This window comes from Phaenicophaeus curvirostris, chromosome 16, assembly GCF_032191515.1.
Source record: "Phaenicophaeus curvirostris isolate KB17595 chromosome 16, BPBGC_Pcur_1.0, whole genome shotgun sequence".
NCBI classification, from domain to species: domain Eukaryota; kingdom Metazoa; phylum Chordata; class Aves; order Cuculiformes; family Cuculidae; genus Phaenicophaeus; species Phaenicophaeus curvirostris.
Window position 1 is genome coordinate 14,398,254 of NC_091407.1, and position 23,712 is coordinate 14,421,965.

The 23,712-nt window shown below is 49.2% G+C and overlaps 2 protein-coding genes across 5 annotated transcripts; one reads left to right on the top strand and one right to left on the bottom strand.

Moving 5' to 3' along the window:
- Nucleotides 1–42: 42 nt before the first annotated feature.
- LUC7L (LUC7 like) lies at nucleotides 43–19,252 on the bottom strand. Of its 4 annotated transcripts, XM_069870237.1 has the most exons (12): nucleotides 19,073–19,252; nucleotides 16,720–16,814; nucleotides 11,458–11,556; nucleotides 10,495–10,605; nucleotides 9,723–9,866; nucleotides 9,116–9,292; nucleotides 8,303–8,391; nucleotides 3,900–3,929; nucleotides 2,891–3,055; nucleotides 2,414–2,470; nucleotides 1,698–1,759; nucleotides 264–400 (listed from the first exon to the last, which is right to left on the bottom strand). In XM_069870237.1, exons 1-11 carry the CDS (start codon nucleotides 19,131–19,133, stop codon nucleotides 1,732–1,734), a joined length of 1,056 nt encoding a protein of 351 aa, XP_069726338.1. In that variant the 5' UTR covers nucleotides 19,134–19,252; the 3' UTR covers nucleotides 264–400; nucleotides 1,698–1,731. The 4 variants fall into 4 exon arrangements, with proteins under 4 accessions (XP_069726340.1, XP_069726337.1, XP_069726338.1 ...); XM_069870239.1 differs by lacking the exons at nucleotides 1,698–1,759; nucleotides 2,414–2,470 and adding an exon at nucleotides 17,921–17,991 and having other exon boundaries at nucleotides 43–400; nucleotides 19,073–19,218; XM_069870238.1 differs by lacking the exon at nucleotides 2,414–2,470 and having other exon boundaries at nucleotides 19,073–19,251.
- Nucleotides 19,253–21,159: 1,907 nt separating this feature from the next.
- On the top strand, nucleotides 21,160–23,390 carry PERCC1 (proline and glutamate rich with coiled coil 1). The gene is made up of 3 exons (XM_069870264.1): nucleotides 21,160–21,190; nucleotides 21,297–21,416; nucleotides 22,681–23,390. Exons 2-3 carry the CDS (start codon nucleotides 21,391–21,393, stop codon nucleotides 23,360–23,362), a joined length of 708 nt encoding a protein of 235 aa, XP_069726365.1. The 5' UTR covers nucleotides 21,160–21,190; nucleotides 21,297–21,390; the 3' UTR covers nucleotides 23,363–23,390.
- Nucleotides 23,391–23,712: the final 322 nt, after the last annotated feature.

Genomic DNA, 23,712 nt, shown 5'->3' on the forward strand with positions numbered 1-23,712 from the left:
AACCGCTGGGTCAGTACAAACACAGCCTGTCAAACACTGGCCTGAATTGGAAACCATCCATCCAGATTTATTTATTCCTACTCAAACAAAATCCTGTTAAACAGTACGTAACTCTGTGTCTCTACAAACTCACAGCTATCTGCCAAACAATAAAAATCCCAAACTACAAAAGATGAGTTGTATTCAGTAAATATAAATGGGAAGTTTAGGCTTTGTGTAGAATGTTTATCAGACTATTTACAGTGCAACACCGATCGGTTGAGTTCAGATCTCGCCAGCTTCTCTCTCTTCTGATCTCTTGGAACGAGATTTGCCATTTGTGCTCTCGTGCCGCCTCTCAGAAGAGCTCTTCTCTTTTCTGTCTCGTGACTTTTCTCTTGAAGATCGATCTCTAGAAGATCTGAAGTACAAAGCAAACCGTTGCTATGAGCTTCAAAACTAAAAGAGCTTTCAAGTATGCACAAAACAACATCATCCTTCCCTAACGGGGCTGGAACACACCTGGGTGCTGTGCTATCAGGAGTGGGGTCCCCCAACAGCCTGTCCTTCTGAGATTTGCGTACAAGAACACTGGTTTTACAGCGCTGAGTGCACAGCACAGCTTTGGTTCCTCTCTCCTTAGGGAGATCCTGTCAGGGAGTTGCCACAGGGGCTCTCAGAGCTCTTCCCTGGGCCCCTTATTACTGGGTGCACTAAAGCACCTGCAACTTCTTCCTTGCCTATCACTCAGCTCTGTCTGTGCCTTCAAGAGTGTTTTTTCGTTATGCTTTAAGCTCAGCCGCTTTAAACACCAACTGTTTTCTTCGGACTCAAACATTTGCTCAGCCCTGGACTCTTCCTGCTTTGCATCCCATCAAGCAGTGTCCTTGGCAGCATCTTAGGCTCAACCTCAGGACAACACAGATCGATATTCGCAGCCTACAAGAAAGGCAAATCTTTGCCCAGCCTGCTTGAATGACAACAAGAGCTTTTCAGCAGTGCAGTGCTTCACTGTATCAGCCCACACTGAACTTAGCAGAGGGCTTCTCGTTAGGTCTGATCAGAAAGGCTGCTCTCCTGTCCAATTCATCGACCAGCAGCCTTCAGAAGGAGCTGATCTGCTCTAGTGGCTCGCATCCCTTCCAAACAAGGCCAAGGACCACACAGAGCCAGCACACTCTACTCTAGGACTCTGTGCGCAAGTTTTCCTTCAGTCACAAGTGGAGAACCTGGCAAGTGCCCTTAGAGGTTCCACATTGCACTCACAGAGCCTGTAAGGTTTGGAAATACTGCACAACTGATACATTAAAACCTTTCAGCCCTCTGTATCACATGAACCATTTCATTTTCATTAAATCTTATTATTTAACCAGCAGATGACCTGAGAGTTTGAAAAGATTAACTCCTTTCCTGTTCCTACAATGCCTGCTGCCTGCAGTCCTCCTTCCCTTGAGAGCCCCTGGCTTCACACAACTGAGATGTCAGAGCAGCAGAACCCGAATGCAGGTTTCATTAAGTCTCAAGGTGAAAACAGAAGCTACGCCCTTTCAGGGAAGGGCATTTTTCTGTTTTCTCTCTTGTTTTTGTTTTATTTTCTTAAGCTGATCCTAGTCTCTCCCCATTCTCAGTGATCTGTGAATGCCTGCCAGTTCGCCAATCCCCTACAGTCTTGACGGGCTGATTTGAACATGTTCAAGGTTTTCGAAGTATTCCCTTACCTGCTCTTTAGTAATAGTTATTACAGGGTCTTCCTCACTTCCTAATTGTCCAAACTTCTTTTCTTTATTTTTCATGTTCAAGACAGATTTAAAAAAGGACTTTAGTATCTCAGCCATTGGAGAATCAACAGTATTCACACCCCCCTCAATCATGAACAGTCTTATTTTTTCCGACCATTATTTCCCCCCCTCCATCAGGTACCTTTAAATCCTGTTCTTGCCCCTTTCTTTAGCTAAAGTGACACAAGACAAAAGTAGGTTTGCTTCTAGAACTGTGCTTGACTGGTGGTGCCTCATAAGGCGAGACAGTGCTAAAGTGCTCCCATATTAACTGAGAGCAGTAAAAAATTCAATCTAACTTCAGCAAGCATCTGGTGACAGACTTGCTCCTGGACTTAGAAATGATGGATCCTTTCTATTTTGCTAATACTCCTACATATACTACTAATACTCCTAATATGCTAATATTAGGTATTACTCCTAATATGCCAATATTAGGAGTATTAATAATATCGTAACGCTAATACTTCTACATATGCTTGCTTCACCCTTCCTCAAAATACAGTGGGCGTTCCACAGGAGACTTAATGCCCTTTTTCACACTGTAGCACTTCTCAGTGACAGGAGAATGTTTACTTCTGGCTGTCTTTTCCCCTCCCTCTAGTGCATGTTCCTAAAGAACTCTCTATCTCTCTCTCAAACTGCCTGTTCCTTACCCTATCAAGAGCATTCCCCCAGGTCCCAAATCATACAGTTCCTTCCCCATGCCAGCACTGACAGAAACAAACAGGAAAGCAGAAGGTAACCCTAGAAACGTAACGTCAAAACTGTCTCTCATTTACTCGGCTTCTACAGCTCAGGGAGGCCCAGTTAGCTCCAGCAGGCCTTTGTGCCGCTGATGATACAAGAAACCTTGTACTTTCTCAAAACCCTGCAAGCCAGGGCACCAGTTCTGTCTCACAGACTCTCCTCTCAAGCTGCAATCTCGCTGTGCAGTTACTGCCCTGCTGTTCTTGTGCGAGGCTATGATCAGCCACTGGGAAATCCTGCTCTGGCCCAGGAGCTGGTACCAGACACTTCGGCTACTGGCTTGAGAAACCGGCCATGCTCCTGCTCGGTCTAAGGGACTGGGGAGGCTCGCTGTGATGCCAAGGACGCCCCTTTCCAGAAGCACTCGCGTCAGGAATACATACTTGTGTTTTGAACTCCTGTCTCTGGAACCCCGTCGATGACCTCTGCTGTGGCTGCGGGAGCGGCTCCGGTGGCGTCTGTGTCGGTCCCGGGACCTGGAGCGAGACTTCCGCCGTTCACGGGAAGCTGATCTCGAGCGTCTTCGCCTCCTATCCCGAGACCGTGATCTGAAAAGAACAGAGATTACTTCAGGCTCATCAGATCTGTCCACCTGAGCCCACATCTCCAACATTCCTAAGTAATCAGTACCCAGAGCATCCCGCTCAGCCACATCCCTGTCAGCCCAGAAGGGTGGGCATCTCCCTCCCAGGCCTCATGCTGCCAACAAAATACCAACAGATAATTCCAAATTGCTGGGAATCTTATATAAAATGCTCCCACCATGGATGTAAGGATGTGCTGATGCCTGGAGCAGAGCTTACTGACCGTGCCTCACTCAAAGCAAGGTGTGTGTAAGCAAGAGAGAGGCCAAAGTAAGTGGCACGTGGAATTACCAGAACCCAGATGGCAGTCTGCCAAGAAAGAGCCTCCTCTGTGAAATCACTACACTTGATAAGCAGATGTGTTTCAATCTGCTCTGAAAACAAAACAAAGGATGCTGCTGTATAGAGGAAGCAGCAGAGAAGACCTCCAGGTACACAATTGCTAGGTGCCACATTGCTGAGGCAAGCTCTGCACAGAGACCGGGGGCTTTAATCTCCAGTCTCTGGAGATTTTACATCTGAGGTATTATATATGTAACAGATGTTTAGACACTAAAACTATCAGATATTTATTGCAAAAGGCATCAAGTACATTCCTAGACTCGTGCTCTGGAGCACACAGCACCCTCTGTACCAGCATCTGCGTTCTACCCCAAGATGTCGGCATGACCACATGAAGCGATTCCCATTCCTTTCAGGGAGCGAAACAAAGAGACTGGGGCACTGAGTGAACCCCACTGCTGAGACCCAGGAAAAACCTCACTAGCTGGATAGAAACACAAAGAGAACTGCAGAACTGTTCACTCACCTTCGACGATCTCTATTTCTTGATCCAGACCTAGAAAGAAGAGGAGACTTAAGCGAGAGAAGCTATGCCAGAGTCAGTGGTTTTCAATCAAACAACCCATTCACCCTGGCAGCTCTTCACAGGAACACAGCAATACCCTAGGCAATAAGTCAGTTAAAAACAAAGCTTGCCATAAAACCATTAAAACACCTAATTATATTCAATTTGAGGGGCAGGGAGAAAGAGAATTTGTGGAAAAACTGAAGGACTTTGTAGAAACACCAGTTCCTACACGCAAAGCTGCCTGTCAGAACAAGAAAGGTCTACAAACCAATCAAGTTTATTAATAAAACACCACAACAAACCTTTACAACTTTAGGTCTGCTGTGAGTATTTGATGTATGCACTTTACCCTCTGCAGTCTAACGTCAGCTACATAAGCTCAAACATTTTCAGGTAACAGTGCTGCTCTGCAGTCAAAAAAGACACCTGACAGTTTTCTGAGTTGGGTTCCTGTGAGGCAGCTGCACATTCAAAGCATTTTAATAAAGAGGAAATATAGGATTTTCTCACCCATCGTATTTATTTAACAAATATTAGATGGAAATGTGAATCAATGTTTTTTCCTTTGTTTGGGAAAAGTGAACTAGAAAAAAAAAAGAGGGAACACAGACAAAGGAAGAACTACTCTAGAAAAGGAACTGTGATACACACAAAATCCTTCATCCCAGACTTAGAAGGCAATCTGAGAACAATCATCCAAGCCTCACTATTCTTTCTCACATTTCTACGGCTTCAGAGCTCACATAGGGCACTGTAACCTTAATGACAGTCTGTAAATAACAGCGTCACAGCGCTTTCAACTTCTGAAGCACCATTACTCAGCCCCACTTAAAATACCACTCCATGGGAAAGATCCGCCTTCCCTTTCTCTATGCAGCCCCACTTCAGAGCTGCCCTACACCAAAACCTCACACACTGTCTGAGCAGTTTCCCTTTGCTCTGAGAAGCAGACTGTCTCCCTGGTTAGTGACTCATCTCCCCATGGCACAGACTTGCAGGAGCGTTCCAGTTACACACACACAGAGCTGTTCTCGTGTTGTAACAGGAGGCTGAAAGTTACACACAGACAAAATAGAAAATGATCTGCTTTAGTAACATCGTTTTAAACCAAACCTGGATAAGACAAGATTAAGAAAATCAACAGGCACTGACATTCCTTCACAATGAAATGGGATTGTTTGATCATGGTTGGAAGAAAAAAAAACAACCCATTTTAGAAAGGAATGCAGGTAGAAGCCTATAAACAAGGTGGGGCTTAACATGGAGTCAGGGAAATGGACCACATGCTGAGGCAACGCACATGACAACCAGAGGAAGGAAAAGTTGATAAACCAGGAGAGCAGGGCAATAACCACACACCTCCTTTTTCACGTAACAGAACCTGACAGAGCAGCAGGACCTCCTGTAGGTGCCTGGCAGGCAGCTGAATTGTTTTGGTGGTTGTAATTACTGCAAGTTCTAAATCTTATTTTCCTCCTGATCACTTTATTCTTAATCACTGGTGCGGACCTCCAAACAAAGCCATTCCACCCCTCCTGAAAAGCCTGGCTGCCCTCCCAGGCCTACGATCTGAGCAGGAGTTTGCACAATAAACTCCTGATTATCACTGCCTAGCACTGGACTTCAGACTTCCAGAAGCATCCAACAAAACGCACCTGAATCAGCATACAGCAGGAGACAGACTGCTGTCCAGAGCAGCAAGAGGCTGAGTGGGTTTTTTCCCCCAGTTCTTTTCTGTTCCTGCATCACAGAGGTCACGTGCTGGGTTTCATAACATGTGTTTTATCCAACTGATTACAAAGGAAATCCATTTGGCAGCTCCAGACTTGTTTGCTGGTGTACTCTGGAAGCAACCAACAAATGCTGCACTTCCAGACATGCCACCTCTCCACAGAATTTCAGTCTGAAGAGATTACTGGGTAGCACAGTCACTGGCAACGCCAAACAAAGGACTTGGTTTATTTACCACTAGGGGCGACAATCCAGTTCACCCATTCCTACGTGGAAATCACAATTTAGTTGACAAATCAATTAAGTCTGTGACAGGCAGAGTTTCACAAGTGAATCCACAGGTTTCCATAGTATGTCACAGTGCCTCTAAGTCACCAAAGACCTCTCAAAGTTAAGCAGTACATTTTCTCTTACTGAATAAGATCATGACTATGCTGCATTCAGAGACAGGACAAGAAGAGTTATGAAGGAAACCTGTTTCCTGTGCTTCTTTAAAGTACTGAACTCTGGTTAAGAGAGGCAGTCAGAGGTGCCAAAGTCACCAATTGGTTTTTGATAGAAAAATGCCCCTGTAAGCATGGTGTTACACAGCTCCAAGCAGAGAAGGTGCTGAGAAATCCAGGCTCAGTCCCAGTTCTGACACTGAGTGTCCACTGGGAAAGCGGCTTCCATTCTTTGGGTCACGTTCTCATTTTGGAGAGGCAAATAATTTTACCTCCTCCGCATGGCACTCCTGACTCCTTCACAACATGCTTTTCATTGATATTCAAACAGAGGAGCACACAGAGAGAGAGAGAGAGAGCGAGCAAAGGCTGGCCACAGTCAGCAGGGCCACGTACAAAACCAGCAAGAACTCAGACTTCAGGGCAGCTTTTAAACTCTTCATATTTAAAGCATTAAATAAACTGCAAATGCAGCCTTCAAACCCCCTCATCAGACATACCCGTATACGGGCTACCTGTGAACACAAGAGGCTCCGTAACTCTTGAGAACTCAGGGTTTGTTGTTTTTTCTTCTAAAAAACACAAAACCAAAGCCACAGACACGCCACAGAAGGAAGGCAGCCAGCACTCCAGGGAGATATAGAGCCAACTTAGAGGTCCAGAGGACTAAAGGCATCTCTGTTTAGTGATTTCCACACAGAAATGACCTCCAGGAAAAGGTGGCACCATGGAGACAGGCGCACCGAGTGCAGGTTACACACAGTCCTACTGCAGGGCAGAAAGGAAAGAGCCCACCACAAAGCAGCTGCATGGGAAGAGACTTCTTGTGCCATTTCCATCTTTCTGTCCATACTGACAACACAAATCAGTCCCTTTCCATTAACTCCTGCACTCATCAGCCAGTCCCAGATTCTGCACCTCCCAAATGCAGTTGCCTTACTGACAAACTTGCATAGACACCAGAAAACTGTGAGACTCTACATCAAGTGTTGCAGTTCAGGGGAAAGCTGCAGCATGAACTGGCGCTTCATATGACACCAGGTGATCCACAGGGAGGGAGAAACCACATAAAACACTTTAAGTGGAGAATGCCAAACACTTCAGGGCTTACATCTGCACAATATGCCAAAAATCACCAAGCGCAGACCACAGAAAACCAAGCTGCTTTGATTCTGGTACTGGTTTGCCAGCACCTCCATGAATGCACACCACGTTTGACACTACTGCTGGCGTGTCTCTCACACCTCAGACATGGATGGCTGAAACATGCTCTGCAGTTTACACCAAGGGCCAAAACAAGCTTTCCACAGGCTGCACGGCTGGTTTTTTGTTGGGTTTTTTTTTGACGTAAAACATACAAGGGGAGAAACACGTGAGGCAACTGGGGGAATGCTGTGACAATGAGAACGGCATTCCTCCTCCGCCACTTCCTCTGCCGACCACTGGAAATCACTACCCTCTCCACACCAGGCTGTGGGACTGAGCTGTTGACACACATGACACCTGTTTGGTTCAAGGACAGACAAAACTGTTTTTCCAGTTCAGCTGGAAAGTGACAGAAGAGCTTGTCCCAGGAATACCAACAGGGCAGCCACTCCCACTGTCCTGGGATTATACACGTGTAAGCAGAAGGTGACATGTACAGCCACAGCCGTTCCTTGGGATCGCCAGATACCCTAGGAAGTGTTTTCCCAAGCTGGGCCAAAAGCATCTCACTGTCACTGTAGAAAAGTTTCTGAGCCAGACAGGCAACCCATTATCTGGCTCATGGATACCAGCTCCATCCTGCTGTCACCTCCTAGCCTGGAAATGAGGAGGGCTGTCCAGGGAATTTTTGCGTGACTAGTGCCATTTAAGCAGACGAGCACTCGCTCATCCTAAACTGGCCCAGTCAGATGCATCGGGTGAGGGCATTTTATCTAGATTCAGATTCCAAAGACAAGGACTACACCAGTGCAAGCCTGAAGACTACAGGGACCTCACACCTTTCAGATACACAATGGAAGTTGAAGCAATTCACATCCGATCACTCTGAGGTGGGGGGTGGTTGTGCACTTGTTTACATCTTTAATCGAGGTGCTCACACAGCATCCAGAGCACATCCAACACCTGCTCCTGCAGTGCAGATAGATGAAATCAGACTATTTCAAAACCAACTACACCAACCAGTTATCAGCTTTCACTTACCGTCTGCCCATTCGCTCCTCTCGTTCTCTCTCCTCTCTCCGTCTCAAACGATCCTGGTTCCTCTTCTCTTGCTTTTCTGCCACTGTTTTCTAGAAAAAAAGAAAAAAAATCACATTGCATTTCAGCCACACAGTAACAGGTCAGAGATCTGCAGGGAGATTTCTTGGGTAGTGAGACAAAAAACATTTCACCGCATTCCATGTGCTATTTGAGATCCCTATCAAGGTTCAACTCTTACTCGAGCAGGCTGAAGGTCTCTGCGAGCAAGGCCAGCACCACAATTTCATTACAAAGCATTCTAGAAAACTCATCACTTCAGTTTGGACAGGGCTTTGAGGACTCTGATCCAGTGCAAGGTGTCCCTACGTATGGCAGGGGATGGAATTGCATGGGTTTTAAGATCCCTTCCAACCCAAACCATGCCACAATTCTATGATTCATGTACTGAAGATCTTTTCCGACAGCACTGCGTGAAACTTCAAGTTGAGCATTTCATCAAGAGGTATCAAAGTGCTCTTCAACAGTCAAAAACCCCATAGTGAAAAATTTCAGCCTAACCAATGAGGAACAGCAATGGTACAGTGTACGTATTTAAAGAAGAAATCACTGCAGTGATTGACTAATTCTGAGGGTACTTCTTTAGTTACCCAGAAATTACAGAACACATGAGGTTAGCAAACCTCCTTTTGAAGTTTCAGGGATTCTGCAGTCAGAAACTTCTGGGCTTCTACAAGCATTCTGCAAAGAATCCTGTCTGAATTACATAATGAACATCTTCAGAACTACAAGAAGGTTTAAAACAGACAGAATTACCCTCAGCTGATCCAGTTTCTCACGAATCTGAATGAAACCCAAGTGTAATTTGCCTCCAAAGTGGTCAGCAAGGCGCCGGTCGTTGTCATGGAGACCCAGATATGCTGAACAGACTTCACACACACGCAGCTTCTGCTGCTGGAAACTGGATGCAGGCATAGAATTTCGGTATTCTTCCTAAAGGAAGGCAAAAAAAAACCCAGGCAAATGTCAGCAAACCCTCACATAGTCACAACCCTCCAGGGAAACCCCAGCAAACAACTGCCCTGCTGCTTTCAAGGATCATAAAAGCACCCTTGATATAAAGGAGGTGACACACACAAAATGCTGTGTGAGCACAGTTAACCTGACAGTCTATCCCTGCACGTGACCAGTGACAACTATTTCAGAGGATGAACCTCTCCTGCCCCAGTCAGCCCTCTGTGCCAGATGAAAGTTTCTGAAAAACTTTTCTGAATCTGCCACAGTGCCAACTGCTTGCTGGCATGGTGCCAAAATGAACAAGGAGGAGCTGGAAGCACCGGAGAAGAGGTAGGAGCCACCAGGCTGTTTGTCATGTATTCAGCTGAGCTCAGTCTGCTATTACAAAGGAGAACCAAGGCCATACCTCTGCCTCTTTCTTCTTTGCTCGGACTTTCTCCACCTCCATCAGGATCTTTTGAGACTCATCAACGTTTCCCTCAGCTCCCAGCTGTTCTGCTTTAGCTAGGAGTTTTCCAATGTCTTCATTCAGCTCATGTACTTTCTCTGCCTAAAGAGAAAAGGTAGTTTCTAGTAAGACAAAAAACTTGCTGAAGCTTTTCTCTAAAAAATATTGTTCAACAAAAGCAATTGTTGGAAGATGACCATAAATCTCCAAAAGTCAAAGAAGTCCCACCAAAAAGGAGTCAGTGGGCCAAGTACAGGCAATGTAGTCACAGACACGGAGCAAAAAGAGACAGTGGACGTGGAGGGGACATCATCTGTTCTGTCACAAACAGTGGCACATTTCTGGCTTACAGGACAAGACCAAGCGCACAAAACCAGCTTCAGAAATGTTTTCTATTGGCCTGATGAAGGAAGTTCCCAGAGAAGAAACTTTGTGAGCATTTATTAAAACAACAGTTGTGGGAAGGATTTACCACCAAATGTATTACACTGCCTTTGAACAGTGGAGGGTGCCAATGTTTTACCAACATGCTAAAGCAAACTATTTTAGAGTTCATGTTTTACAGCACTCTGGGCCTCTGGACCAGTCAGTTTGTCCAAGAACGGCACAAGCAGAATTTGAGGAGGATGGCTGGAATCCACAAAGCCTTTGCGGAGCCTAACTTCTCAATATTGATGGTGCCAGTGCCCTTGCACACTTTCAGAACAAACATTTAATGAGAGGCCAATACCTTTGCAGACACTTCAGCACTGATCTCTTCCTGTGTCTCGGCGAGGCGTTTCTTGGCCAATTCAGTTCTCCTATCACACTCTGCGATGAAGGATTCCAGGTGATCCATCGCCTGCATGTTCAGACAAAGAATTGTGAATAAAGATGTTCTCCATGCCAGATGCTGGAGCCTCCATCCCTGGAGGGGTTCAAAAAGCATATACATGTGGCATTTTGGAACATGGTTTGGCTGGCACAGTGGGGTTGGGCTGACAGTTGGACTGGATGAGATCTTTTCCAGCCTTAATGATTCTACAATCTGGCTTTGACAGCCAGCAGCTGGCTGGTGCAATCCCTGTATTGTAAACCCACAAACAACCTCAAAAATGGATGTTTTGAGAAAAAAAATACACAACATTTAACAGGAAAAGGTAATTTCTGATCCCTTAAGTCTGTCCTCTGCCGGGAACCTGGCACAGCTCCCTCACTCTGCCACACAGCAGGATGCTCACATGAAGACTGCTTTGCACTGAATTCCAACACATGAGCAACAGAGGCAAAGACAAAAACATTGGAATAACATGAAAAGGGAAGTTAGCATTGTTCTTCCTCCTGACCTATTCCACCACAGAGAGCTAAATCTGGCCAAAGTGAAACCACTGAGCAGAAAGCTGTTAATGTCAAATTTCTTTCTGGGACAGGCCACCAGGTTACGGTGACCCGGTACAGAGCAGCAGGTGTGGGACGCAAGGAATGCCAGAAGAGCCTCCCAGCTAGCTGGACTAACAGGGCTGCACAGACCACAATTGCTTTTACAATCTCAAGTTAGCAATCAAGCCAGCATTCAGGAAGGGGCTGCACACTCTTGTCAGATAACACATCAAAAAACACGGCTAGCTGAAATGCCCATTGACTTCTATTGTTCAGCCACACAGCTTCAAAGAGGCAGCTTCCACAAAAGTAACAATGGCTTCTCCATACTCACATCAAGCTCAAAAAACAGGTCTCTCTCTTTACTTGCAATCTCATAATCTGCACGCAGTGCCAAGTCATGGATCTTCGTACATTCTCCCAGGTCCATCCGCTGTTGAAAAGAAAAAGGAAAATTAGTGCATGAACCCTGTGTTATGGCAACAAGGAGCAGATACTTAGCTCTTGCCATCTGTTATCATATCAAAATACAGCCTTCTTGAGGAAAAAGATTGAGATTCAGACTAGACATTAGGAAGAATTTCTTCACCATGAGAGTGGTGAGACACTGGAACAGGTTGCCCAGGGAAGCTGTGGCTGCCCCATTCCTGGAGGTGTTTAAGGCCAGGTTGGATGGCGTCCTGGGTAACCTGATCTAGTGGGAAGTCCCTGGCCATGGCAAGGGAGTCGGAACTAGATGATCTTTAAGGTCCCTTCCAACCCAAACTATTCTATGATTCTGTGATCCTAAGAAGAGCTTCTGCTTAACCTGTCACTAACAGAACTAACCGAAGAACCACGTGCTTGCTAGAAACCCTTTCCTGGAACAACATTAAAACACTCTGAACGTTTTTGATTCAATTCTGCTCCAGGCCACAGCACAGCCTTCGAAATCACTGAGAGGGAGTTGGGAAGGCACAGCACACTGCAACAGCAGCTCCTTCAACAGGCACCAACTCCAAATACTTCCCATTATGGAGCTACAGCACAGCAAACCATACAGCACAGTACCCCATTCAAAGCTCACATGGAAAAGCACATCTGTGTCAGGATGAGCCCCAATAATGTATTGAAAGAAACCGAATCACAGAACGCAGAATGCTTCCTATCAAGAACAAATGGACTTAAGGGGTACGGCCAGCAGACAGCAACGACAGACTCTTAATTCTACACCTAACCCCTTCCCATCCGCCTCCAGATTTTTAAAACCTGCACAGCAAAGGTAATTCCTACATGTGAGCTCTTCTAACGAGACACTTCTTAAGAGCACCTCCTCTCCCAGGAAGCCCTGACTTGCATGCTGCCTTTCACTCCCAATTTAAATGTTATTTTTTCCCCAACCTTGTAGTCAACAGCCACACAAACCAAAGTTAATTTTGCTCTCAAAACATGGAAATTGCATTTCAACATTATCGATCTGTAACAGAGAACTTGCTTTTATTCTTAAAGCAGGAAAAGAACATGACATTTTGAAAGCCTAAGTAATAAAAGGGCCGAGTGTGAGCCACAGTACAAATGGCAGGGCACACATCGCGGGAAGGAACAAACCAGCTTGCCTCTTTTCTCTCCATCACCATCAGCCCCCAAAACCTGAACAGAGCAGAAAAACACTGAACTGCAGAAAAAGCTAAATAAGCTAAACTGGGATGAACACAGAATCCTCGTAGAACACCACGACCTGAAGCTAGTGGTGCCAGGGACACAGATGTGAAACAATGCGCTATGACAACAGCAATGGAAGGGTTTAGAATGAAGCAAAGCAACTAAAGCAAGCTCCACCAGGTAATGTTCTGGGTTTCAGCAGCTACCTGTGTCATTAGCTTTTCTTTTTTAAGGAAAACAACTCTGGATGTCTTGCCACTAATTCAGGGTTCCTCATTTTGCTCAGATTTACGAGAAACAGGAGGCTACAGAACCAGACACTGTATCCAAGAATAGTCCTTCTGACAGTAGAAATTTAATGCCTACAAAATAAGCATTAAGTACTTTCAGAACTTAATCATGTTAATCTTCAGACAGGTCTCTTCAAAAAATGCTAGCAAGCTACTGCTACTTTACCACAAAAAATAACCGGCCAATCCATGCCTTAAATCTTTCATTCCTGTGGTTATTCAACTGCGATTCCTTTCCAATACAGGGAAACAACCGCAACACTAGATGCGACTGTCAAAGTATTCTTATCTGAATGCTTCTTAAGAGCTTCAGAGAAAGGGCTCCAACCCACAACTACAGCAGAGCCAACAGCGTGCTCTGTATTCCTGTCCCTGTTTGTTAAAAGATCTGCCACTAAGAACTCACCCTTCCCAGCAGCATCACAACTCGCTCCACTCAACACCTGTGGCTGGTTTATAATGCAGGTATTGGAGACAGGTAACCAGGAGAGCCTGAGCAAAGACGTAACCCCTCATACACAAAGAATTAATATATTTATTTAGAAGCCACTGATAATTAGTCCTACTCACGTTTGCTGCGCATTCCACAATCTGAGGTATCACTTATCTACACTAAGCTGTTAACTCACCAGAAAGTCTATTTCTGTCAGACAGGTTCTTTAACTGACTGGTTGAGAGAGTTGGGGTTGTTCAGCCTGGACAAGAGAAGGCTCTGGGGAGACCTTAGAGCAGCTTCCAGTACTGGAAGGGGCTCCAGGAAAGCTGGAGATGGGCTCTTGATCATGTAGTGCAGGGATGAGATGAGGGGGAACGAATGAATGTTTTCAGGTGGAAAAGGAGAGATTGAGATGAGATCTGAGGAAGAAATGTTTTCCTGTGAGGGTGGGGAGGCCCTGGCCCAGGTTGCCCAGACCAGTGGTGGCTGCCGCATCCCTGGAGGTGTTCAAGGCCAGGCTGGATGGGGCTTGGAGCCCCCTAATCCAGTGAGAGGTGTCCCTGCCCATGGCAGGGGGTGGAATTGGATGGGTTTTAAGGTTCCTTCCAACCCAAACCCTTATCATAGTATTGTGGAATCGTTTGGGTTGGAAAGCACAGAGTCCCATGAAACAATTCCGCCATCTGCAGCTATCTGCTCATTCCTATCTCCCAGTAGGGGACACAATTAATTCCCTGAATGTAATTTCCAACCTATGTTCTACCTGACAGCTTTCAGACTCATCTGTCCACTTATTAGTAGAGCTAAAACTGAGGATAAGCAGCCGATGCCACCTGGGAATGCAGTGCAGTACCGCCACGGCCAGAAACACCCTTACAGCTACTGCAGAGCTAACTCTGTGCAGGCCAGTAACGATGTGTGGACAAGTCCCCTGGTAAGAGCACATGGGCACATTAAACTTGTGCACTCCCAGAATGATCCTCCCTTCTCATGGAGATCAAAAAGAGAACCATCGTAGTTCATTTGGTCACAAGTTCAGACAAGTTTCTGAGGCCAAGGGCTCTTACGACCAGGAACATCGGCCCACCTAAAGCAAGCAGACATTAACATTCCTTCTGCAGCTCTCAGGGATATTCCACAGCATTACTCACAGTCCAGACTCCTCTTACTCTACACCTGAAGGTCAGTGACTGCGACTCCATCTCATCCCACTGACCACAGCTACCCAAGTGATCCAGCTTCCTGCTCTTCTCCAACCAGCCTCACTAAGGAATAACTTCACATGTGAAGAATGCAATGGTAACACCACCTTCGGGAACAGATGCAACATATTCAGCACCAGAAGGCTTGGAAGTTTCCAAAAAGATCCAAGGCCCCATTTTCTGAAATAAGACACATCCAAGGATGGATGCTACCCCATGGGCTGAGGTTGATTCGCCCACAGAGCTCTCCCCTCAGTGCAGCACCACAACATGCCAGCAAACCCGACCAAGATCACAAGGAAAGCCTGCACACTCCAGTTAAGTTTCACTTCGTGCTGGTAGTGCTGACAGCTGAAATGCTGTTCTCATGCCAGATGTCACATGTTCTTTCAACACAGACCTGTGGCACCAAGACCTTTTATTGCCTTCAAGAACGTGCTGAAAGCGGTGTAAAGAGCTCCACAGCCACTTAAAGGCCACCACAAGATCGTCTGAGCGATCCACAAGATCACTCGTGCACCAGCCTTCTCTCCTGCTCCTGTGTGAGATTTCTGAGTGCAAACCCCACAGCAAGAGGGAAGAGACAACTCACTGCAGATAAGTAACAACAGTAGCAAGAGAAAATGATTTCTCAGTGAGCTTCTCTGTTCCACGAGACTCGCAACCCATCTGAACGCCTCAGGCCTCCTCCTTGCTTTGGCACTAACTCCAACAGTCACGTGCATTGCTTAATCCAACTCACTGTTTACCATCCTCCTGGGACCGTGCCAAAGAGGAAGAAGGCAATCTGCATCTTCAAGCCACCATTTGGGCCCAAAAAAACTGTTGTAGAGTCTAATGTCAAAAAATATACCCTAACAATGGTGGCCTGATGGAGTGATGGATGGAAAATAAACCTGAGCTTCACATTAATGCAAAATGAATAGAGGCCTATAGAGATTGGTGTTCAACTTTCAATCCTATAGCAGGCACTGAGAAGCTAAAGTCTGAGCACTGAGGGCTGAGGCAGCTTTGGCTAACGCTCTTTCTACTAGTGCTGCCAGTCTTGCTATCACAGCAGCACCAGAGAGGGAGTGCCAGCCCTCCCCTCTGCCCATAACCCGCTGTGACAAACCCAGCACTCAAAATAACAGCAGGAAGGGCTATAAATAGCAACTGCATCTTTAAACAAGCTGGTGCAGTGGATGGACAATGTGAACTGCCACAATATTTACCATCAAACAGGAGGGGAAAGCCATATCAAATACCCATATTCCTCTCCATCCTAGAGCTCTGTATTACAACAACAATTACAAGAGATCCACACCATTTTCTTTCAAAAGTCGGACTGCTGCTTTCATCTGGGCGCCCAGACTGAATACTCACTTTGCAAAATCTCCCTGGTAAAAGCCGACATCACCTTTTGCTCTCAAAGAGAGCACGTGAGCCAAACCCTTGAAAGCCAGCCAGCTCTGTCCCCAGAGGGCAGCAGCCAAGGAGCCGACTCAGTGCTTCAAACCAAACTCTAAACATAGGCCTGAGCTGTGACCTGCCATGAGCACGCCAACCAGTAATGACGGAAGAGATGCCATTCCATCAGGAGAACATCCATTCCATCAGGAGAAAATCACACGGCTGGAGAGAAGAGACTGAAAAGCCTCCAGCATTAAGAACGGGGAGCAGCTGGTGAGACAAAGCTTGCCAACCTGAAGATGCAATGGTGAATTAGAGCACCCAGGACAGCAGGCTAACTACAATCTTGCGACCTCCACAGGAGAGGTTTCAGGCCCTAACCATCTCAGACTGCTAAAAGAGAAATATCATTGCAACCTCATTTAGGTTTGTGAGAGAAAAAAAACATTTCAAGTGAATTCTGAGAGCTCCTGACTTCAGTGGTTGCACAGAAACTAAATGAAAACTGTGACTGCTCCTTGAGTACAAGGAAGTCTGACCTTTCCTAGAAGTTACCCACAATTGAGAGATGAGCCCTGAGGAGTTGTACTAACATCTGCCTTGCCAGAATTCCTTATTACAAAGAATATACTTACTGTTCCGGCCAGGATATCATGAGGACAGCAATCCAGAAGATGGCTCTTGCAAACACGATCGTCTGTAAACTTCACCCTTTGTCTGGTTTCATCTCCTGAAATTCATTTGTGGTTTTAAATAAGGAGACATTAGAATAACGATAAGAGAACAAAGACATCGGCATGATCATTTTGCCTCAAAATGCAGATTAAAATACTTGGTGTTCCTGCTCCCCCAAAATTACTCAAAAAAAGCTTAGAGGGTAACAGGATATTCTGGAACACTTATAATTGGCAACAAACACTATTTTAGCATTTATTCATCCAGTACACCATGTTAAACACAGTGTTGGCGAGCCAAGTAGCGTCCAAGGCCTGTCATCTGAATAAAGAGGCAGCACAGCCAGAAGGGAAAAAAGGAGACAGACAGTCGGGCTCACAGCCAAAACCACTTTTTTTTTTTTTAACTTCCCCACCTTTTTTACTATGAGGAAGGGGCAATAGGTACCAAAACCCACACTATCAGAGGGCCATGAATCACAAACAAGGGCTGTGCTGGATTGTTTTTATAGGCGACTGCTATTTGCTCATCTGGTAATTAAGCCATCGGTCCATTTGGTTTGAGAACCAAATAAGCAGCGTGCTTTTCAAGGCCGTGCAAAGACGAATCATGTCAGTCTTGGCCTGGAACACGCAAAGCACGCTTCCCACCCGCATCCCACCCTCCGAAGACATTTTACACTCAGGAGCCACTTAAAACAAGACAATATCAGAAAAGCAAAAAACTCAAAAGTAAAAAAAAAAAAGAGAAACAAAGTTAGTCAATACACACTGCGAGCTCCAACACATACTATACCCAGCTGCATTCTTCAAGACCTCAGCTGCAGAATTTTATGCCCACTGTTGAAAAGTTTTAAAGGAAAAGCTCTCTTGCCCACACCTGCAGTAAGGAAGTCAGGGGAATGATACATAAAAGTAAAGGCAACGTGGTAATGGTATGTGACAACTTTAAAGCTCATCTGTGTATATGACACAGGTATGTGTAACACTAAAGTATGACTATAGGATTTGCAAGCATCCAGGAATAATGTTGTGTCTACTGAAAATGGTTTGTTTTTTTTTTTTCTTTCTAAGCTACACTTTTAAAGTTACTTGTGAAAAAAAAAGCAAACACTTTTTTGTTTTTTTGTTATAACAGCTTTAAAAATTGGTTGTGACTCACGGCTCGATGAACATGAGGCTTTTCTGCAACTCCCTTGCAGATTGATGTAGGCAGGCAAAGATACACTGAACCTTTATAAATAAAATAGAGGGGCCACAATTGTTCAGTTTGTATGAAATAAAAATATGGGAAGCAATTCAACAGCAACTCAATACACAAAGAAAAGAAAAGCACTTATTCACTTAGGAAACCAAGTGCAAAGTACCTGACCAGCCCTGCTAATTAGTTTCCTTGCATTCACAGCTCATCTTAAGACTGATCTTCTCATCCTCTCTTTTTTTTTTTTTCGTATGCTTTTTGTGGGCCTGCAATAACTATTTTTTTCCTCCCTCTGTAGCCCAAAGGTTCCCAGTTACCTGAAAAGCCATTTTCTGTACGGTTGTGCTTTCCAGCCCTGTCTGCCACAGTCAGATGGTTCCTGGCACTCACTTTCTTAATTTTACTACTCTTGGCTTTGAGAACTGTAAAAAAAGCCCAGCTCTGAGCAGGGCTGGAGACCCTCTTGTAAATCATAGAATCACGGAATCACCAGGTTGGAAAAGATCCACCGGATCATCAAGTCCAACCATTTCTAGCAAATCGTTTCATCCTTTCCTTTTTCAAGGCATTTTAAGAGAAAACCTAGGCTCTAAGATCAGAAACGGCCACAATTTTCTCGACTTTTCTCGTCCCCACAGCCTTCCCTTCAACGATTTACTGCTTGCAGCCCCCTTCAAACCATCTTCCTTCCCCATTTCCACGACGATGCATGTGATTATTGTTTCCTAAGAGGACTCTTCACAACCACCACCCCCGCCCAAGCCTTTAGCGCTCATTACAAGGGTCCTGAGCGGCTTTCCTCGAAGCCACTTCTAGGGAATTCAAGCGACTCGCAGAAAGGAGACACAAACCGCGGCGGGAACGGGGGCTTCGAGGGGGCTGTCACATCTGCTACACCTACCTCCGCACCCCTGCGAGCGGGGGCTGCCCCTACAACCTCCTCCTCCGCCGCTAACGCCCCGAGGCCGGGGTCCAGCTTCGCCCAGACGCCCCGCACCGGTGCGGGGCGTCTGGGCGAAGCTGGACCCGGGCCTCGGGGCGCGCGTTGAGGGTCGGGCTCAGGCGGCGACGAGGCCGCGGCGCGTCCTGCAGGCCCCGCCCGCCCCTACTCACCGTCCCGGGCCGTGCCCATGAGCTGGTCCAGCAGGGCGCGCATCTGGGCCTGGGCCGACATGGCAGAGGCGGGGTTGGGCCGCGGCGGTGGCGGCGGGAGGGAAGGAAAAGACGCTGCGGCCTAGGCCTGGGCGGCGGCGGCTCCGGCCTCAGCGGCGGCGTCGGCGGGCGCTGAGCGGAAGTGGCACCGCCCACCGGCGCGGGGGATGCTGGGAATGGTAGTTCCGGGGAGGGCCGTCGGGTGGAAATTGCGTTAGCGCCGCCGCGGGGCATGCCGGGAATTGTAGTCCCGGGGCGGACATTGGGAGGAAGCGGCTTCTCCCCCCGCCGCGGGGCATGCTGGGAATATCAGCCTTGATGCGGGCGCTGGGCGGAAGCGGCCCCTCCCGGCGCCGCGGGGCATGCCGGGAATTGTAGTCCCGGGGTGGGGGTCATGGTATCATAGAACTATAGCATCACCAGGTTGGAAAAGACCCACCGGACCATCGAGTCCAACCATTCCCATCAATCACTAAACCATGTTCCTCAGCACCTCATCCACCCATCCCTTAAACCCCTCCAGGGAAGGTGACTCAACCCCCTCCCTGGGCAGCCTCTGCCAGGGCCCAATCACCCTTTCCGTGAAATATTTCTTCCTAATGTTCAGCCTGAACCTCCCCTGGTGGAGCTTGAGGCCATTCCCTCTCGTCCTGTCCCCTGTCACTTGGGAGAAGAGCCCAGCTCCCTCCACTCCACAACCTCCTTTCAGGCAGTTGTAGAGAGCGATGAGGTCTCCCCTCAGCCTCCTCTTCTCCAGGCTAAACACCCCCACGTCTCTCAGCCTCTAGCGGTGCCAGGCCGAGCCGTGCTGAGCCATGCCAGGCCATGCAAGGCCATTCTGAGCCGTGCCAGGCCACACAAGGCCATGCCAGGCTGTGCCATGCCAGGCAGGTGGCATTGTGGAGCAGACCGAAGCGTGCCTGTGGCTTATCAGCTCCCACCCGCTCTGTTTGCCCAGTGGTGCCCGGCTAGGACGGCTGCTGCTGCCGCCCCGGCATTGCCGGTGTGAGTCTTTGGAGAGGGAAGACAGAGGGAGCAGATTGGGAGCCCAGCGGTCGTCCCGGGGCTCCAGCCATCCCTAACCATGATGGGCAGTGTCCCCTGCCCTAAGTGTCCCCACCCCAGCAGTGACAGGGTCAGCCCCCGAATCCTGTGCCCTCTGGCTCTCACAGGCAGGCTGTCCTCTGTCCCCTTGCAGTCCCAGGTCCCCCAGCTGTCCTGCATCCCTCGCTGTCCTGCATCCCCTGTCTATCCTGTGTCCCCTGGCTGTCCTGTGTCCCCTGGCTGTGCTGCCCCAGACAGCCCCTTGGGCACATCCCACTGCCAGAACAGGAATAGCAAAGCACTTGTGGCCACTACTTGCCGTTGTCACAGTCTTCGGTCACTCACACGCTGTGAGGGGCACCCAGTGCCCTGTCAGTGGTGACAACGCTGTCACCCTGGGTGCTGTCCCCACTGCAGGGCTGGCCCAGGCACTCTCCACACAGCACGTCCCCATCCCTGCATCCGCAGATGCTGCTGGGCAAAAGCCCCAGGCACTCAAACCCCCAACTCTGAGGAGCAGAGCACTCCAAAGCCCCTCTCCTGCCAGCTGTGCCATGCCCTGGAAAAAAAAAACCAACCAAAAAACAACAACAAAAAAAAAACCCAAAAAACAACCCTTGACAACACCTTGAAAGCTTCCAAACTCCACACCAGGGCTGGTCAGGGCACCCTGCACCCGCCTTGGGGGTGCAGGAGGCTGGAGATGGGGATTCTGGACCCATATGGGGGCTGCAGAACACCTGGAGGGACCCCACAGAGAGGCTTTGCCCACTGCAGCCGGGGAGGCAGCGCCTGTTTGCAGAGGCACCGCTTGATCCACAGTGTGTTCTTCAGAAGATCCCTACTCCAGGAGTCAAAATAGCATGAAATTTAATTTTACGCCTATTTGACAAAGCTTGATATCGCCTCCAATCAGCAGGGAGATAAGAGCCCTTGGCACAAGTGCGCGGGCAGTTTGGCAGCTGGGGCTGCCGATTTAATAGGTGAATTTACAGGAACAACACTTGAAAATCCCCTAGCTAGTGAACCATTAAGGTGAGCCCTGCCTTCCGTCCCCACGTCCCTCCCCGCGCTGCTCTCCCGTTGCTGGGTGCTAAAGCAAACCCCAGCTCTGTTTACCGAGTCTACTATTACAATACAGCTACCAAATATTTGCCAGCCGTCAGCTCGCTGCTCCACTATAAATACTTCAGGCCCAGGTGGAGGGACGGCGAGGGGGAGCGGCGCGGGAGCCTATGCATGGCCAGGCGGCTGCACCAAGGTGAGTGCTGAGCTGGGGTCCTGAGCGATGCCCGCTGGCTCTGGGGTGTTTGTCCGGCTCTGGGTGGCAGTGGGTGAGGCTGGTTCCATCGCTGGAGCAGCCCTGGGATGCTGAGATCCTCACCACAAGGGCAGAGACAGGACTGGGGGTCCCACAGTGGGAACAGCACAAATAGGGACCCCAAGACTGGCAGCGATGCTGGCTGCATCGCTGGAGAAGCCCTGGGATGCTTGAGATCCTCATCACCTTCCCCAGGACAGCACGGAGACAGGACTGGGGGTCCCACAGTGGGGACAGCATAAAGAGAGACCCCAGGGATGGCAGCGATGCTGATTCCATAGCTGGAGAAGCCCTAGGATGCTAAGCCCTTCATCACTTTCACCATGGCAGCACAGAGACAGGACTGGGGGTCCCACAGTGGGGACAGCACAAACAGGGATATTAGTGATGCTGTCTCAGGGTGGTTGCAGGGTCCAGCACCGCGCTTGGTGTGGCAGGAGCAGAATTTGTCCCCTCGATTTGTTCCCTGCCCCAAGACTCTTCCAGGGCTGGTCCCAGGCACGTGGCCAGGGATTCCCTGCTGCAAGGGGGGACTCTGCGGCACAGGTAGCACGAACCACAGAGGGGCCTCATCCAGCTCAGTAAGACCCAGACACGACCAGAGGCCACCAGGGTGGGGAGGTGGCTGGGTTCACCCAGGGTAGGGAAACCCACAGGGACATTGTTGGGGAGGGCTCAGCCCCAGGATGCAGGGGAACATCCCACTGCCCTACAGCTCCATGGGGTATTCCCACAGCCCCATAGCTAGAGGGGACCAGGCTGCCCCGCATCTCTTGATTTGGAGGGGACTTCCCTGCTGCCCCATGTCCCGTGGATCAGTGGGGACATCCCTGCTGCCCCACATCCTGTGGATTTATGGGAATGCCCCTCCTGTCCCACATCCCATGTCTTGATGTGAACAATCCTACTTCCCCATGTCCCATGTCTTGCAGCAGGACGACATCCACACTATGGTATGTCTTGTGCCTTGGAGAAGACACACTCACTGCCCCATATCCCATGGCTTGGTGGGGATGTCCCCGCTGCCCCATGACACATAGCTTGATGAAGACATCCCCACCACCCCAAGTCCAATTGCCTGTGGGACCTTCTGTCCTGCAGCCCCAGCGTGATGGCGGTGTGGCACGAGGCAGTGTCCCTGTCACCGCAGGTCAGGGGGGTGCCAGGGCGGGTGCCACCCTCACCCTGCTGTCCCTGCCCCCAGAGTGAGTCCGAGCGCTGAGGTGACCCTGCACCCCGACATGGCTGCGGGTGTCATCCAGCCCTTGGCCTTCCCGCACGGCTTGCTGCTGCCCGCACGCCCCGAGCCTGACTTTCCCGACCTCTCCGAAGAGGAGGAGGAGGAGGAAGAGGAGGAAGACGAAGAGGAGGTGGCACAGGAGAGCGCGGGGACAGAGTTGGCCGTCCCCAGCGCCACCAAGACCACGCTGCGGCTCCTCAAGTTTTCGGAGCTCATCAGCTGTGACATCCAGCGGTACTTTGGGCGGCGGGGCTGCGACGAGGCCGCTGGCAGCCGCGACGTGCCCGAGGACTGCGGCTCACCCCGGCATGCCGAAGCCGAGGCCGCGGCACCGCGCGGCAGCCCCAGGGCCGTGCACAGGCTGGGGCCGCTGGCAGAGCTCTTCGAGTACGGTGTGCACCGGTGCCTGCTGCCGCGGGCGGCCGGAGGCAAGACGCAGCGGCTGGAAAGGAAATATGGCCACATCACCCCCATGCACCGCAGGAAGCTGCCGCCTTCCTTCTGGAGGGAGCCTAACCCTGGTCCCGCCAGCCTCCTGCACGCCGGCACCCCGGATTTCAGCGACCTCTTAGCCAACTGGACGGTGGAGCCGGGGCCGGAGCTGCCAGGGCGGGAGGTGCCGCCCGAGCCCTTCGCTGGGCTGTGACCCCGGGGGCCTCCAGCCCCACCACATACCGCACCGTTAACAATAAACCCGGTGGCTCCTGCAGCACCTGGAGCCATCGGGTCAGAGCTGGCAATGGGACGAATGAATAAATGACTCCTGCCAGGCACCAACGCGTGAGGTGTCCTTTGCCACCCACCGTCACAGTGTCCCTGGCGGCAGTGACAAAGGGCCACTGGCTGCCCCAGCAGCAGGAGGAGGCGAGAAGCACAGTGCCGGCAGGAGCCAGCAGCCCATGTTTACTCTGCTGCCCAAGTTGGTGGATCCCATCCCCTTATCTCAGCCGCACGGGGGCAAAGGGCGACGCGGGGGCCTCATAAAGCACCCGGCTG

What these genes read in the sequence shown, in the direction of transcription:
- LUC7L (XM_069870236.1), bottom strand. Translation starts at nt 19,133, where the DNA reads ATGTCGGCCCAGGCCCAGATGCGCGCCCTGCTGGACCAGCTCATGGGC. An exon ending in CATGGGCACGGCCCGGGACG is followed by an intron (nt 16,815 to 19,072) that starts GTGAGTAGGGGC and finishes AATGAATTTCAG; the next exon opens with GAGATGAAACCAGACAAAGG. An exon ending in AGAAACTGGATCAGCTGAGG is followed by an intron (nt 8,392 to 9,115) that starts GTAATTCTGTCT and finishes CTTTTTTTCTAG; the next exon opens with AAAACAGTGGCAGAAAAGCA.
- PERCC1 (XM_069870264.1), top strand. Translation starts at nt 21,391, where the DNA reads ATGCATGGCCAGGCGGCTGCACCAAG. An exon ending in GGCCAGGCGGCTGCACCAAG is followed by an intron (nt 21,417 to 22,680) that starts GTGAGTGCTGAG and finishes CCCTGCCCCCAG; the next exon opens with AGTGAGTCCGAGCGCTGAGG.